Source organism: Emydura macquarii, unplaced genomic scaffold (assembly GCF_026122565.2).
Source record: "Emydura macquarii macquarii isolate MOO-44397 ecotype Brisbane River unplaced genomic scaffold, CSIRO-AGI_Emac_v2 contig_1230, whole genome shotgun sequence".
NCBI lineage: Eukaryota > Metazoa > Chordata > Testudines > Chelidae > Emydura > Emydura macquarii.
This window is the reverse complement of record NW_027131367.1, coordinates 3246763-3262052: the sequence shown is the minus strand read 5'-3', so window position 1 is coordinate 3262052 and position 15290 is coordinate 3246763. Positions and strand designations below refer to the sequence as shown.

Below are 15290 nucleotides of genomic sequence, written 5' to 3'. Positions count from 1 at the left end.
CGTGGAAGGCGCTATGGGAAAACAGTATCATTTGCAAAGCTGCACACGACTGAGGAAGTTCAAAGGGTTCGTTCTAACAAAACACACCAGGAGAGAACACGCCATGTCTCAGGGTTTTAGCCTGTCTCTTAGGGCTTAGGATGCGATTATGGCGTTTCTTGCCCCTTGCTCTGTAGTGGTGGCTACTTCAGCGACGGGTGAGTGAGCTGGATGGCCCCGGGGTCCGCTCCAGTCTGGCAGTTTTTTAGTTAATCCACCTCTCTGCGAGGCAGTGGCTAGATAGACGGAAGAATCTTCCCATCAATCTTGCTGCATCTAGGCCGGGGTCAGTGCTCAGGACCTGATATTTTTCAGAGCCCCCAGGCACCGTAGCTAGTTTGAGCTAATTTTTGAGTGTAGCCCAGGCCCCAGGCCCAGAGAAATTAAGTGGCTTCCTGTGGGCATAGAGCAGGTCGCTGGCAGGGCTCAGCTTGCAGCTGCTCCTGGCACTCAGGCCTGTGCTCTGTCCTCGGACTCGGTTGCCTCTCAGAGGTTCGCATTGTGCTCTGACTCTGCACAGAGAATTCTTTCATTTTCACCTGGACGGCAGCCACTGGTGATTTGCAAAAGCAAACCCAGTTTAATGGCTTGTCTGCAAGAGACATTTATTCCTGCTGGCGGCTCCTCTGCCGCTGGGAAAGCAGCTCGTTATTACTGAGCTCTGCCAGAGCAATACAGGTTTGCAGATGGGCAAGGGAACAAAGCGTTGCACAAAAGCTGCGGTGCTGGGATTTGCAGACAAGGAAGCCATCGGACCGAAGGGACTGCAGGACACCCACGGGCCTTGGGGCTGTTCCTGGCCGGGTGCTGGGTGTTTGTAGCGAGTGCCGATGGTGGAGGGTCCCTTGCCTTGACCCACATGTCGATTTCCTGACTCCATATTTTGAACAATAAGGGCAGAGATGTTCAAAGGAGTCTAAGCAAGTTAGGCACTCGACTGCCATTGAAAAACTGCCCTTAAGTTTCTTTTAAGACCCCCCTGTAAAAAATAACCCCCACCCAGCCCTTCTGCAGCATTGTCTTCATCCACTGCTCGCAAAGCCCCTTACGCTACTATTATCCCCATTTTACAGCTGAGCAGACTGAGGCAGAAGACAGCTGAAGTGACTGGCCCGAGGGCAAACGCTGAGCCCAATGCCAGAGGCAGGGCTGGACCCAACCTCGGCTACGTGCTAGCCTGGGGCCCTACCCACATCCCCAAGCTGTCTCGCTAAGTATCGGCTGATAAATAACCTTTTGCACACACAGTGCTGGCTACATTTAACTCCAGCCCCACACACAGCTCAAAGCGGCTGCAGCGCAGGGCGCTGGCATGGCAGCGTGTCTTCGCATGTGACAGCACACTCGGGAGGAATTAAAATCAGTCGCCTGAGCTCGGCTGGTGAGGAGACGGCTGATAGCAGCCGCCGGAGGGGCGGCTGGACTTGGCAGGAGTGCGACGCGCAGGCAACCCCTGACCTCAAAAAATTGCCAGTCAGCGCCGGGCGCTCCCAGCCCACCCCAGCTCTGCTTTGGCTCCAGGCTGCACGGAGCCCACAGGACCCAGCCGGCTGGACAGAGCCGTGGGGTCTGTCTGCGTTGCAAGGCTCAGGAGCAGGGGTGGGGTGGGGGAGCTGAATCAGGAAGCGGCCCGCCAGAGCCCGGGGCTGGGTTCATCACACAGCGTCTGGGAACCCTCTCAGAAGAAGCAGCAAGACACCAATTAAATGGCGCTAGCGCACAAGGCCAAAGAGAACGTGCCGGCCCAGGACAGCAGCCGCTGCATCTCCATCCCTCCAGCTCTGAGCCTGCAGGACAATCGCATGCCAGTCGGGATGGTCTTTGGGGGCATAGGAGACCCTTTCCAAAGAGCACAGCCTGAGAGGGGTGGCTTCCTAATTAAGCCCTTTGTCCCACAGGGGACTCGTGGGAAAAACCAGGGCAAACCAGGTTTGGTTTACACATGAACATAAGCATTGTTGGACTGGATCATTGCCAAACTGGCTCAGACTCATGGGCCAGCTACAGCAGCAGCCTGGCTCACCAACAGCGACCAGACGAAGGTGCAATAAACCCTGCAGGAGGCAGATGTGGGATAATCTGTCTCCCCATGAAGGCCTGAGCTTAATCCCTAGTGGAGATGGGGTTAAACCCTGGAACGTGAGGGGTTTTGGTTTTTTTAAATCTCCCTGCCCACACTCTTTTGTTCACATGAACTGTTACAACTTTGGCTGTTCAACCTTCCCGTCTGTCTCTGAAGCTTGCTAAAGTCTTGGCCTCACTAATATCTTGTGGCAGTGAGTTCCACAGACTAGTCACACACTGGGTCAAAAGCAGTTCCTTCACCTAGTTTTGAACTTGCCACCTTTCGAGTTCATTGCTTGCCCCGTTGCTCTGGTCTCTGCCTGAGTGGGCTTTTCTTGTTTATCCCTTGGGATGGGGGAGTGAATTCCAAGGGGTAGAAAAGGCAAGCGAGCCTGGTCGCAAAGGTTTGTTGGAGCTCCTCCTGTCCCCTCCACACATACCCAATCTCTAGGGACTTACATACACACACCGTCATGTGGGCAATTATAAATGGTCCTTCAGCTGTAGCAGCATGTGACTACTCGAAAGCTGTTCAAGAATTGAGGGGCTGTCAGTGGATTTAACGCTGCTGGGTGGGATGGAGGTTTAGAGAATGTCCCCTCTTTGTGCGTGTGCATGTCAATGAGCGGCACATGCTGCAGGTATAGAGCCCGCACCCAGCCCTGGCTCACCGGTAGCATGACGCAATGGGGCTGACTGAGGTGTCAGGATGCAAACTCAGCGGCTGACATTCCCGGTAGAGACGCAGAGCTGGAGCCAATGGCTGACCGGCCGGCCGGCTCCTCTGGGAGGATGGGGGTGGGCGGGCAGAGGCGGAAAGCTACAGTCCAGCCTTGTGTGAAGACGAAGCTCCTTCAGGTGCGCGGGCTAATGGGGAGGTGACTAAGTCGCCCCTGCGCCGCGGCCGGCAATGCAGAGGGAGCCGAGCAGCTGCAGGCTTTACCCAGCTCCCACTGCAGGCTTAGCCACAGCCGTACGAGGGCTGGCAGGCACAGATCCAGCTTCCGCTCCCCTCCAGTCACCAAGCGTGGGGTGGGACAGGCATAGCCTGGGACGGGCGAGGGCAGCCTGGTGTCAGTTAAAGCTGCCTGGAGCTGTCAAGCCACTTTTGACCCGCCCGGTTTTGCCGTGACCACAGCCCAGATGGAGCAGGGGATCCTGCCCTGGGTCCCTGTCGCATGGGATCTGGGTGGTTGGTTTAGCAGCCACCGAGCGCTGCGGGAAGGAGAGCCCTGCCTTTCCCTGAGCAAGGTCACCAGCCGTGGCTTGAGGGCTGAACTCCGGGGGCCGGAGCAGCTGCTCTGACGGGTCAGCTCCTTTCCCCACCGCTCTGCCCGTGGCACGGCTCCCGTCTGCCCCTCTGCTCCGGTTTGCAAACTGCTGATTCGCCAGCAAACGAAGCACATCGGACGCCGTGGCCCCGCCCGGGCAGCAGACGGGCAAAGGGACGGTTTTTACCAGCCGCCCATCGGGCTCCATCTCCGTCTCTGGGTGAGCAGCGAGGGCACCGTCGCAGAGAGAGGTACCGTCCCCCCGGCTACGGCCCTGGGGAACGGCAGTCGCTCTCCGCCCGGGTGCAGCGCCACGACTAACAGCTGGGGCGGTCTCATGAGACCACGCTGCGTGTCTCTGTGTGTGTGCAGGTACCAGCAGAGCCCCACACGACACCCAGAGGCCCCACTGCTCAGCCAGTCCTGCTAGCAGCCATGAGCTGCCGGTAGCATTTGGCGGGGCACGGCTCCCCAGTCCGGCGGGTTTGGACCCCCAGCAAAGCGGCTGGGCTCAGGGTCGCTGTGTGCCACTCGTGTGGGGTGAAGTTCAGCCCGAGGCGTTTAGCAGCCCCCCCCCCCCAGGCCTTGTGCCAGCTCTCTGCATGGGGCGGGGTGGGGGGGACGTCACGCTGGTCGCAGAAGTGACTCAGCTCCCGGGGGGCCGGTGGCTGTGTGGTCCCTGGCGCCTCTGCGACGAGGGGACGCTCGCGCCGTGCGTGCCGCACAACGGGCCAGCAAAGCAGCAAAACCTCCCTGGAGAATCGAGCTTTACAAAGGAACGAAAAGCAGCCCCCAGACCCCCGCGAAAGGTTCTGGGCTTGGCTCCTTCGCCCCGCGACCGGGACCGGGACACGTCCTGGGGAGCGAGGACAGCTCCAGATGTGTTGCCATGGAAACGGCAGATGCTCAGTGCAGTGGCCACCGGCTGGCGCTCAGAGGGGGAGGGCGCTGGACTTGGAATTGCATCGCGCCCACCGTTCTGCCCCCCTCCCTCTCCGAGCCCCTTTAATCTGAGCAGCCGGGGACAGAGCCAGCCTGAATACTCAAGTTGCCCAGGCCTGGGGCTTTCCTTTGAAAGCAGGGGCTGGAACGCAGGGGCCGTGTGGCCCACCCGATTCCCATTCCAGCTGCAAATGCAACCTGCCTGTCAGCCACTATGACCCCTGCAGCTTCGGCGGCTGGTTCCGGGCCCCTGTCTTCAGGCAGTCGTTATACTCACCAACGTCCTTCTGGGCCCCCTTTGGACGCTGCTTTTCCAGTCACGCTGGGTCATGACAAGGGCCAGCTTTGGCCCCGCTCCATGCTCCACCTGCTAGCGGCAATGGGGACACACACAGGCGGGGCGGGTCCAGCTCTTTGCTTTGCCACCCCGAAAGCATCGCCGCCTTCCAAGGAAGTCAGCAAGCTCTGTGTGGTAGTGCTGTTGGCTGTTCAGCAGCTTGGGGGGCCTAGGGATGGGTGGGGGGGGCCGGGATCACTCAGGAGCCAGGCTGGAGCTTCACGCCAGCATGAGGCAGGAGCCAAAGGGCAGGACAAGACAAGCTGGTCTCGCCTCTGCTTGGACTGACGCGTAGGAGGCTCAGGGCAGAGCTTCCAGCGGATGGAAAACATGATGCAAGTCGACAGCCATCAAAACCCCAGCTCATTTCCCGGGCTTTAAACGCGCGGCTTTGCAGCCGCTTTGCCGTTACCGGGCTGCAAAACCAAAATGTCAATACATACATAAGGCAGGCGGGAGCATTATGATGATCTAGTCTGAGCCCCTGCGCGGCCCAGGCCAGAGACCCTTGCCCAGCAACATCTGCATCGAGCTCAGACCTCCCATTCACGCTGCAGCAGATCTCGCAGCCGTCCAGGCTTGAGTTAAAGACGTCAGCTGATGACGGCTCCACGGCTTCCTTTGGGAAGATGGGCCAAGGGTCAGTCACCCGCCCCGCTAACACTTCGCAATTCAGTTCTAGTCTGAGCTTGTCCAACGTCAGCTTCCAGCCCTTGGACCTCATTAGGCCTTTATCAGCTAGATTAAAGAGCCAGCGGCTGTCAGCTGCAAACTTCACCAGCCTCGCCCACCCTGCCCCTGCGACCTACAGACTTTGCGCCCAGAGGTGGGGCCCGGCATTTGGCTGGATTAAAACGCATGGTGTTCGAAGGAGGCACCTTAGAACCGGCCTGTCCTCATCTCCATTTTCCCTCTGCCGATTCTTGTGTCACTTCACCAGCAGCGATTTTATATTTTCTTCCACCTCGTTAGTGAAGACACTGAACAACGCTGGGCCATGGCCAGATCCCTCTGGAAATCCTCGCCCCTTGGATGACGATTCCTCGTTCACAGTTACTTCTTGGAGGCTGGCAGCTAAGCAGTTCCCAATGCATTGCACACAGGCGACATCGCTGAGCCCTGCCTGGCTAGGAAGGACGCCCTCTCTGTGCGCTTCCTGATGTCAGGCCCGTCTCTGCTAATGCAGCCCCTAGGTCTGGGGTCAGGGCTGCACAGGGAGGGTTTTTGCAGGTCTGACCTCACCATTTGAACGGTTCCAGCACTGGAAGTTCAAGCCCAGCTCCGGGTGAGGGTGAGCCGCTCACCGGGCAAGGACTCCCAGTGACTTCAGCAGGCTCGGATCCTTTTACCTGGCTCCAGAGCCACCTGCCCCCGTTCACTCCACTGAGAAAACAGCCCCTTGTGAATGGCTTTGGAATCTGCAGCTTCAATTCCCAGCCGGCCCCGGGGGGATTCTTTATTACCTGTTTCCTGGCTCTCGGCTAATCCTTTCAAGTGAGCAACCAAATTACCCCGTGGCCTGCAAGACAAGGAGGCCAGGGTCATTGTCCTCTGTGTATTAGAAGGCGCTGATTAAATCCTGGTCTCCAGGGAAGCCGCCAGTCATTGAAAGCCCTGTCCGAGGGGATCACAATTTAACTGCCTGACAAGGAGGGGTGCTGTGGTTTTGGCTGTGTCTTTCCTGCACAGCTGTGATCTTGGGGGGGCAGGGACGTGGTGACGCAGACCCCAGCTATGCTCTAGTCCCAGGGCTGCCAGCTCCGTCTAATTGGTAGGGGCAGATCAGGCCCCAGGGTGGGACCTTGGGCAAGTCACAACTTCTCTAGGCCTCTCTGTTCCCACCTGCCAGGCAGGGCTCAGAGCTCAGGCTGCGTCATAGGAGGGCTGAGATTTGTAACGCTCCGAGCTGGGGAACACTGGCATTTTAGCCACTGTGCTGCCTAGCCCTGCCCTGTGCACTAGGACAAGCCCGTGCTCCAGTGGCCACCTACCCGGGCGCGCCCGCTGCTGGAGCTTTACGCTACGGGCCCCGATGCAAACGGGGCGCGAGGGGAGCTACGGGCAGAGGCAAACCCCAGAGAGCTGCAGGGACAGCGGCTCCGAGAAAGAGAACTTTGCTGTGATCGGCACCAAAAGTACACCGCCTCTTTTCCCCCCACAGACCCGCTAGGTCTTGGCATCCGTCCCCTGGCATGGGGCTGGGCTCTGCCGAGGCATGGGGCACCTACCCCAGTCCCGTGGGCAGACAATTCCCCTGCTGACAGATCTCACCGCTGGGGAGCTGTCCCCTGAAATGCAGCCTAGAGATGCACGGAGCCCCCTTTACCACCCTTTTCCCAGCTGCAGGCGCCAGGCTGGGACCTGCCCCACCAGCAGCAGAGCAGGGATCGATCATAGGGGTCACCTGGATTTGAACCTAGGCATGCCCTCCTGGCTTCCCACAACCCTGTGCTCTGACCATTGCACCGGTGCCTTTCTCCGGATTCCTCTTGCGGGGACTCCGCGAGCCCAGGAGCTGAGCCGCGCGGCAGCTGGTTTCAGACCCCACGGGGCAAGCGGACGAGCCGCTCGGTTGCGCCTTTGCATGGGGCACGGCCGGGCCCTGCGTCGCTCTCCCGGGAAGGCCTCACCTCCCTACACACCCGCTCTGGAGACAGCTCTGTCCAGCTCCAGACTGACGAGACACAGCAGAATGGAGCAGCCCCTGCTTCCCGCAGGTCTCCAAACCAGCCGGGCCCAGCACCATGGCCCGGAGCAGGGGCATGCAGAGGGAGGTGGCTGATTGGCCTCCCGCTCTGGCTCTGCTCTGGCAGAGAGATGATTCCCCTTCCCCAGTCCTCCAAGCAATGGGTGGGTCGCCGCTTGGGCAGCGTGGGGGTGCAGACGCTGCCCCACCACTTCTGCGAGCACTTGGCAGCGGTAAGATGTTCTCACTGGGGCCTTCACCGTGGATCTGATTTCACGTCCCTCTGGCCAGCACTTTCCCAGGATGACCCGTGCCTGGGACAAAACCATCCATCCTTCTCCGCGCACCCGAACGTAAGAGAGACCCCCACGGTCCAGGACTCCTTAGCTGCGTCACCCGCCCTCATACGAACATGCCTGCGAAAGGGTTCGGCAGAGGGGACGCTTAGGGCGCTCCGCGCTCCACCCGGGTTACAGGGCCAGTCCTGAGCATCTCTCTCCATTTTGGGGAGAGAGAAATAAAACGAAACCTGTTCCAGCGCTTTTGATTCTTTATTGAAGGGACCCAACACACCAGGTTCAATCCTCCCTCAGCGAGGCTGGGCCGAGAATGTGCAAATAGGTGGGGTGTAATGGACGTAGCTACATCACCCCGGTGACCCTTCCGGCCCCCCTCCACAGAAGGACAGGATGCCGAGAGAGCTCGATCCTCCAGCTTGTATTCTGCACCCGGCCTTGCCTCGCTCTTTTTCAACCGTGACGCCAGGAGAAAGGGAAGACGACTGAGGAGTTCGGGACCCAGCTGACGAGCAGGCCCTGCCCGTGTTTTGCCATGCTGAAAACAACCACCACCACCGAAGATCTCCCCCCGCCCACACATCCAGATCGTTGGCCCCCGCCCCTCGCATCCCCCACCGAACCTGTGCACTAAAACCGAGGAAGAAATAAAGGCTGCCACTATCAATCCATCATCGCCAGCAGAGCCTGGCCCCCCCGCCCCAACAAATCAAATCAGAGGGGATGGTGCGTCCTCTTCGGGTCTGCTGGAGTTAAAGGGCTGGCTTCCGTCGCAAGCCAGGAGGCGGCAAATTCCTGCCAAGTGGCCCAGACCCCGCAGCCTGCGCCCAGCACCGACCACACGTGGCTGGAGTGTACGTCACCCCTCTCTCTCCCCGGAACCCCCTAGGGGATTTTCCTTTCCCTCCCCCTCTCCAGGAAGGAAGAAATTAATTCCTGCCCCTAACCGAAAGGAGGTGCTGACAAGTGACGGCCCCTGTGCCGGTGCTGGACTGGCCTAGCGGCCGTACTTCTTGCTGAGAAGTCGATGGGGCTGAGGGGGTGGGAGGGAGATGTTTCCTGCAGAAGAATTCAAGTCAATTGATCACAACTCTTGTCCCGCCCCACCCAAATCCACTCTCCACCCCCCAAGCGAAGCCGGTTTCACGTCCACTGCGTGGGCCATCTGGCGCGCCTGCGGCCCGCCGGGGAGCGAGGGCCCGTGGGCGTTGTTTCCAGCTAACGCTGAGTGGAAGAGCCACGCCCGGCCCCCGGCAGGCTCTGCGGCGCTGGGACGAGGACACCATCGATAGCCTCCATGCCTGTGGCACGGATTCATTGTGTGAAGTCTTGAGCAGTCCGGCTGCCCACCGGCTCTGCCACGCCGGGGCTGCGGCTCGCTGGGCGGCCTCTCGGTCCTCACACCCTGACTCGAACCCCCTCCAAGGCATCGCCCGAAGAAAGCTTCGGCCAAAAAGGGCTGGGTTTGTCCACGCAGCGCCGAGGAAACCCGCCCGCCAGCAGCCAGCGCCCGGCCCTGCTTGCTGACAAACTGCCCCCCAGGCTTTTGCAATGGTCCGTTAAACAGGCTCCTCTGCTAACGAGCTCCAGGCGACTCGAGAAGCAGCACATGATTAGAAACAGAACTGGGGCCGCTTGTCTCCCCCCGCCCGGCCCCGGCCCGCCCTGGGCTGCCTCTGCCGGGATGTCTGCTGTTCCTCGGAAAAATGAACTCTGGACGTAAACGTGGGTTCGGGAGTTTTTGTCCTTTTTTCGCTTCTCTTAGATTTCTTTTTCACACCTCAAACGAAAGAAGAAAATCCCGCGATGGGAGCTCGAGAGCCGGGGGCCAGGCTGCTGGGGGGGCGGTACAGGGTGCTCTGCTGGCTGGGGGGGTTGACGGGCGTTTGGGGGGTTGGAGTCCTGCTGACTTTGGGCCGGAAGAGGCTGCCTTGCTGGGTGCTGTTGCTGTTGGACAAGGGGCAGTGGTCGGGGTCGCCCGAGTCGCTCTCGGTGTAGCTGTAAGCCTGGGCCCGCGAGATGCCCTTCTGCTGGCGCCGCCAGGAGTTGTAGTAGGTCGGGTCGCTGATGTAGTGGTTGACGAAGGAGTGGGCCTTCTGCTGGTTCTGATCCACTTCGTACTCGCTGTCGCTTCCCTGCAGAGACAGAGCGCTGGGTGACTCCAGGCTGCGCCGTAGCGCTCCACCACCCCGAGGAGCACCCCGGGCCCGCAGGGACACGGCGTGAGCAGGAGGAGCCGTGGGGGCACCAGCCAGGCTGCGCCACCAGCAGGCCAGAGGGCAGCAGCAGCTTGGAAACCGTGACCCTGCACCACTCCTTCACCACCGCCCCCAGCTGGGGGGGGCCCTCCTGTGTACCCGCAGAGCTCCAGGAGCCGGGGTCTCCCGTACACCGGTGCGAGTCCAGAGTGACTCCCTGGAACAGCACTGGGGTAAGAGAGGGTGGGAATCGGGCGCTGGGGAAGCTGGGGATAGTGAGAGCATGCCCAGACCCGGCATGTGCCCTGGCCCGGCAACTCTTCCCCAACGCCCCGATCCAGCGCACGCCCCGGCCTGGCAGCCATACGGAGGACCCACTCTGAATGCCACGTTGTGTCACCGCGTCTCGACTGCCGATGCTCAGACCCGGCGGGTTCTCCCCCCGCGGCCCCCCGCTTTCCTTCCCAGGGGCTGCAACTGCCTGCACAACGGGACATGCTGTGATTGCCGGTCCCGTCCATGCTCTCCTGCGCGATGCGAGGCAGCACGCCGCAGCTGGGCTAGCGCTAGAGACGGCGGCCGAGCCCCCGGCACCAGGGCGCGGAACGAACCAACCGAGAGGAAACGCTCTCGACAGGGCTTTTTATGAACCTGGGGAACTCGCTGCTGCAGGGGGGATCATGGGGACAAACGGCTGCCTGAGTTTGTGGGCCGGATATTCCAGCGTGCCCAGCGGCCAGATTTGCAAGGGCTCAGGGTCAGCTCTCCCAGAGCGCTGAGCACCTGGCGGGCACAGCTCTTGGGGAAGGCCGGCCCTTCTGCGCCTCCCGCCCTAGCCGAACGCAAACGCCACCTGCAGCGAGAGCGGCAAGGAGCCAGCGACCCTGCGGCACGGAGCCTGCGCTCCGGCTCTGGGAACAGCCGGGGTCCTTTTTGTTAGAGGGCACGGGCAGGAAAGAAGAGAGAGCCCGGGAGCTGGGCTGGCTCCTGTCCCTCCTTTCAACTCACCCTCTGCTTCCCATAATTGAATTCAGCTTCCCCCTTCCTGGAGGCACAAAGGGGCCTTTCATAGGGAAGCTGGGGCCAGCCAGGAAAGCAATCAAGTGACAGCTTCCAGCTAGCGCAGCTCTTAGCAGCGCCTCACAGACACTCCATCCGTGAGAATGGAAGGGGGGGAGGCGGCTCCGCTTTGGAGGCAAAGGAAACGCCAGGCTCGCGCCTCGGCTCCGAAACACGAGCAAGCGGGGCCGGGCACCAGGCTCAGACGAGGGGAGCGGCCTTGCGCCGGCACGCAGGAGACCGGGGAATCCCCAGCTCTGCCACGGACGCCCGACGTCACCGTCAGCGCCTTGTCTGGGGCTCAGCTCTGTCCAGCGGGGACAGTGACCCAGCCTGTGTCTTCTAGAGTCTGCGTGCAGGCCCCATGGGGCAGGGACTGCCTCTCGGCCTGGGGCTACACCGTGCACAGCACACCGGGGCCCGGGCTGCCGGGGGGGTGTGTGCAGAGGTGCCAGGTGAGCGCAGGGCTGTCCCCTGCGTCGCTGTCACAGCCCGGGGTGGGCGGCTGCTCACAGCTAACGAGCCAGCCCGGCAGCAGGGCTGTTTTGACCCCGCCGTCGCTCACTGTCTCCAGATGCAGGCGGGGCCAGGACTCAATGCAGCCCAGTGAATCTCAGCCTCCCGGGCCACTGCAGGAGAGGGGCTGGTTTACCCAGGCCAGTCCCAGGACAGCTGCAGCGTCTGCGCCTGGAAACGCACGGCCGGGAGAAATCGGGTTCCTGGGGGAATACACCCCTTCCTGGTGCGGCCTCGTGCTACCTGGGCCGTTTACCTGCTGGGCGTGTCGGGAACTAAGGGGGGGTGTGACTCCGGCACCTGGTGCAGAACAATTTACTCACCCAAGGGGCAGTGGCTGAATGGGGCGGCCCATCTGACCCCTACACCCCATCACCTTGGGCTGCAGACGCCTCTCACCCTCTGGCCAGGCCCAGCCCGCTCCCGGGGCGGCTCTCCCTCCGCGCCCTGGGTTCAGGGGAGAGCTGGGTCCCAGCGTGAACTGCAAGGGCGCGGCCAGCCCCCCAGCCCAGCCCTGCAGAGATCCCCCAGCCCCAACGGGCCGCCCTCACCTGGGAGTCCGAGATCTCCGAGGGCTTCTCCGTCAGGCTGCCGCTCTCGGCCGGGATGAGGTCGTTGTACTTGGTGACGTCCTCGTCGGAGTAATGCAAGCTCCCGGGGCTGGGCCGCGGCGGGGACCTGGGGAGGGAGGTAGAAGTTCCGTGTTTCATTCGGAAAGGGAGAAGGCTGGTGCTGTAACCAACCCCCCCAAATCCCACTCGGGGAGATCAGCTATGCCCTGCCCCCCCCGAGCCCACTGATCTCCCCCCCAACACCTCTGGGGCGCTAGCAGGGTGCTCAGAGCAGCAGCATGGAGGGCGAGCTGGGTAGCCTGCACCCCACCCCGCCCCATAGCGGTCTCCTGGCCTGGCTGGGGCTGGGCCATGAACCAGCTGGGTCCTGACTCCGGCCCGCGGGGCTCTCAGGGATTTTCGGCCTCCTCCCTCCATGGAGGGCGAGAGTGGGGGCCTGGCCCCAGATCTCAGAGCCCCCGGGCTCCCCGCCCCCCCCCCGGCCGGTACCTGGTGTAAATGCCGTTCTTCCTGCAGAAGGAGTTCTTGACGGAGAGGCGCCGGTTGTTGAGCTCCAAGGCGGGGAAGCTGCCCTCATCCAGACTCACCATCTCGCCGTGGTTCAGCGCGTTCGACTTGGAGCTGTTCCCTGTCGGGGAAGGAGGCGGTGGCTGTCAGCCGGGGGGGGAACCCATACGCCACACCTGGAACCAGCGTGGACTCCCAGACCGGCCCTCCCGGACCGAGCTTGCAGAAATCCAGGCCACCGTGTCACAAGTGGCTGCTAACTGGGGGGCTTCCATCCTGGGGTACCCGGCTGTTGTCCCCTGGGGCCCAACTGCCCTCTGCCCCCCAGCTGGCGTGGGCGTTGCCTGGTGCAGAGCTGGTGTCGGATGCTGGCACCGATGGAGCGAACTGTGCGGTGGCGTTTAACACCCAACGATCCTGCCGCAGGGTGGGGGAGAATCAGGCCCCTGGGCTTCTAACTCTGGGCCCTCCGAAGCCAGCCAGCCCCAGAAGCCAGGAGTCCGGCGCTCTGAGCACTAGACATCTCCCCCTTGCTCTGCTGCAGAAATGTATTGTGGCGAATCCCCTGGATTCGGCTGAGAAAACAGAGCAGCGCTGCCTAATAATCCCTGGGATCTTTCCTGTCCCTGGCAGCTCACGAGAGAAGCTGTTGGTTTAATCGGCAGCTGCCAGTGACGTTAACGGGGCCAGTGACGCGGGTGCCGGGGCTGCGGAGGGGCAGGGGCGGGATGGGGCCCTTGTGCTCGGAGGACGGCTCTGGCGTCGCTCCGCCGTGTTACCCACGTAGGAGCTCACGGACGAGCAGCCGAGGCCAACGGGGTCTGACCTGCGTTAATGGAAAGGCTCCCTCTGATCAGTGGGGCACTGCTTGGGAGCTGCAGACCGGGAAAGGCGAAACGCGGCCCTCATCTCCGGTACCCAGGGCTCCGGGGCCCCCGGCGCTGCAGCTCGGTCACTGAGACGAGGGCGGCTCGGAACCAGTTCCCCCGGCTCCCAGCATGCAGCCTCCGTGGCGCCACGTCCCCCTGGGCCGGGCCGGGCAGTCGTGCTCCCGGCTGGGCAGCCACGCACGGGGCGCTCACCCGGGTCTGACTTCTTGGCGTACTTCTTGCTCTGCCCGCGGATGATGAGGACGAAGACCAGCAGGAGGATGAAGATGAGTCCCACCAAGGCGATGACCACCAGGAACCACCACTCCTCGTAGAAGGGGTTGGCTTTCTGGGCTGGAAGAGCACGGCGAGTCACCCGCCCGCCCTGCAGGCTCAGAGCCTGGGGCCTGTCCTGGGCGCCGGCGGGGCTCATCGGTTACTGCAGGGAGCTTGTTTGTGGGCTGGGGCGGGGCCGGGCCAACCCAGGACCGTTCCTCTGCTCCCGGGGAATCCCCGATAGACTTGCAAACAAGGGGCCTGCGCATTGGGAGATCACCCCCTTCCCGGGCTACTCTGCTCTGTTGGCCTTTAACTCAGTCCCTCCTCTGCTGAGCCTTCCTCCACGGCCCCCCGCCCCCAGCGGGCTGACAGCACCTGCTGCCCCCAGCTCCTTTGCTGTTGGTTTCCCCAAGTGCCAGATCCCCTGATGCAACCTCCTGGCCCCCAGCCGGGGGGAAAGGAGGGTGAAAAAGGATATCTCTACCTCACTGCAGCACAAACTCTCCTTCCTGGCACAACGGCCTCATGGACCGGCTGGCCCCAGCCCCAGCCCCAGCGCCCGCACCTGAGACGGATGGGGAGGGCGTGCTGGGCGTCCCATATCCGTAGTCATTGACGGCGATGACCCGGAAGTCGTAGCTGACCCCCTGCTTCAGGATGTCCATGCTGAAGGTGTATGAGGTCACCTCCTTGGGGATGTCCTTGATGAGGATGTCCCACAGCCCCTCGTCTGCAAGAGAGGAGAGACGCCCAATGTGGTTAGGGGAGCGAACGGCCTTAGAGAGCTGGGGCTGGGCTCACGGGCGGGGGCAGAGGGCAGCAAGTTCCCAGCTCCAAGTGATGGGTGCCAAGGTCCTGGTGGCATAGGGGTCTGGACTCAGCAGCCCCGGGGAAGCACGGGTCTCCTGACCTAGCAGGGAATCGCCATCAGCTGCAGCAGTACCAGGTCTTATACCTCTGTGGGTCTTCAGCCGCCAGAGGGTGCCTATCCTGTGACATGCCTCAGCTGGCACCTTTGTCTGACTATAACCAGCTGTGCCATCTGTGCCGGTGTGGCTGGGCTGGCCGGCCCTCCTTCCCCCACATGCCGCTCTGCATGCGTGCCCTCTGGGCTCGCTAGCCCCAGATCTCCCTCGCACGCACTGGGGATGAGCCCGGCTCAGCAGCGTGGGAGCTGCGGAGGGATGACTGCGGGAAACGCGTGGTTGTGCGGGGTGAAATTCTGCAGCATGGGTACCGCACAGCCGGCCATGTGGCCAGGCCGGGGTGGCTACGAAAGCAGGGCTGCAGTGGCAGTGAGGGCAGGGCTGTGCCCCAATGCCCCGTCTCAGCAGAGCTGACCCACGTTCGGGTACGAAAGGCCCCACGGAGCAGCTTCTTCGACTGAACTGCCTCAGCGCGGGGGCTGGACCAGCCTGACATTCCTAGGACTCCACAGAAGCTAAGGTACGGGGTGACCCTGCCATCGCCTGACGCCCCATCCCAAAGGGACACCAACCCGACTCCTTTGGGCTCACGGGCCTCGGCGATCTGGGGCCCGAACAGCCGGCCTTTCTGGCTGCAAATCAAAGCGGCTCCCGAGAGACGCAGGGCCTGGGGGAAGCCGGCATCACAGCCGCTTGCGAGGCAGCAGATCAGAAACCGCCCAGAGACGG

General features: G+C 62.1%; 1 protein-coding gene across 1 annotated transcript in view; it reads right to left on the bottom strand.

The window, feature by feature from the left end:
- Positions 1 to 7593: 7593 nt before the first annotated feature.
- The window catches only part of SDK2 (sidekick cell adhesion molecule 2), a 129174-nt gene continuing 121477 nt past the window's right edge, over positions 7594 to 15290 (bottom strand). Inside the window, 5 exon segments of the mRNA XM_067547282.1 lie at positions 7594 to 9770; positions 11960 to 12086; positions 12470 to 12608; positions 13570 to 13710; positions 14201 to 14365. Of these exon segments, the coding sequence (XP_067403383.1) occupies positions 9417 to 9770; positions 11960 to 12086; positions 12470 to 12608; positions 13570 to 13710; positions 14201 to 14365 (926 nt within the window). The 3' untranslated portion in view covers positions 7594 to 9416.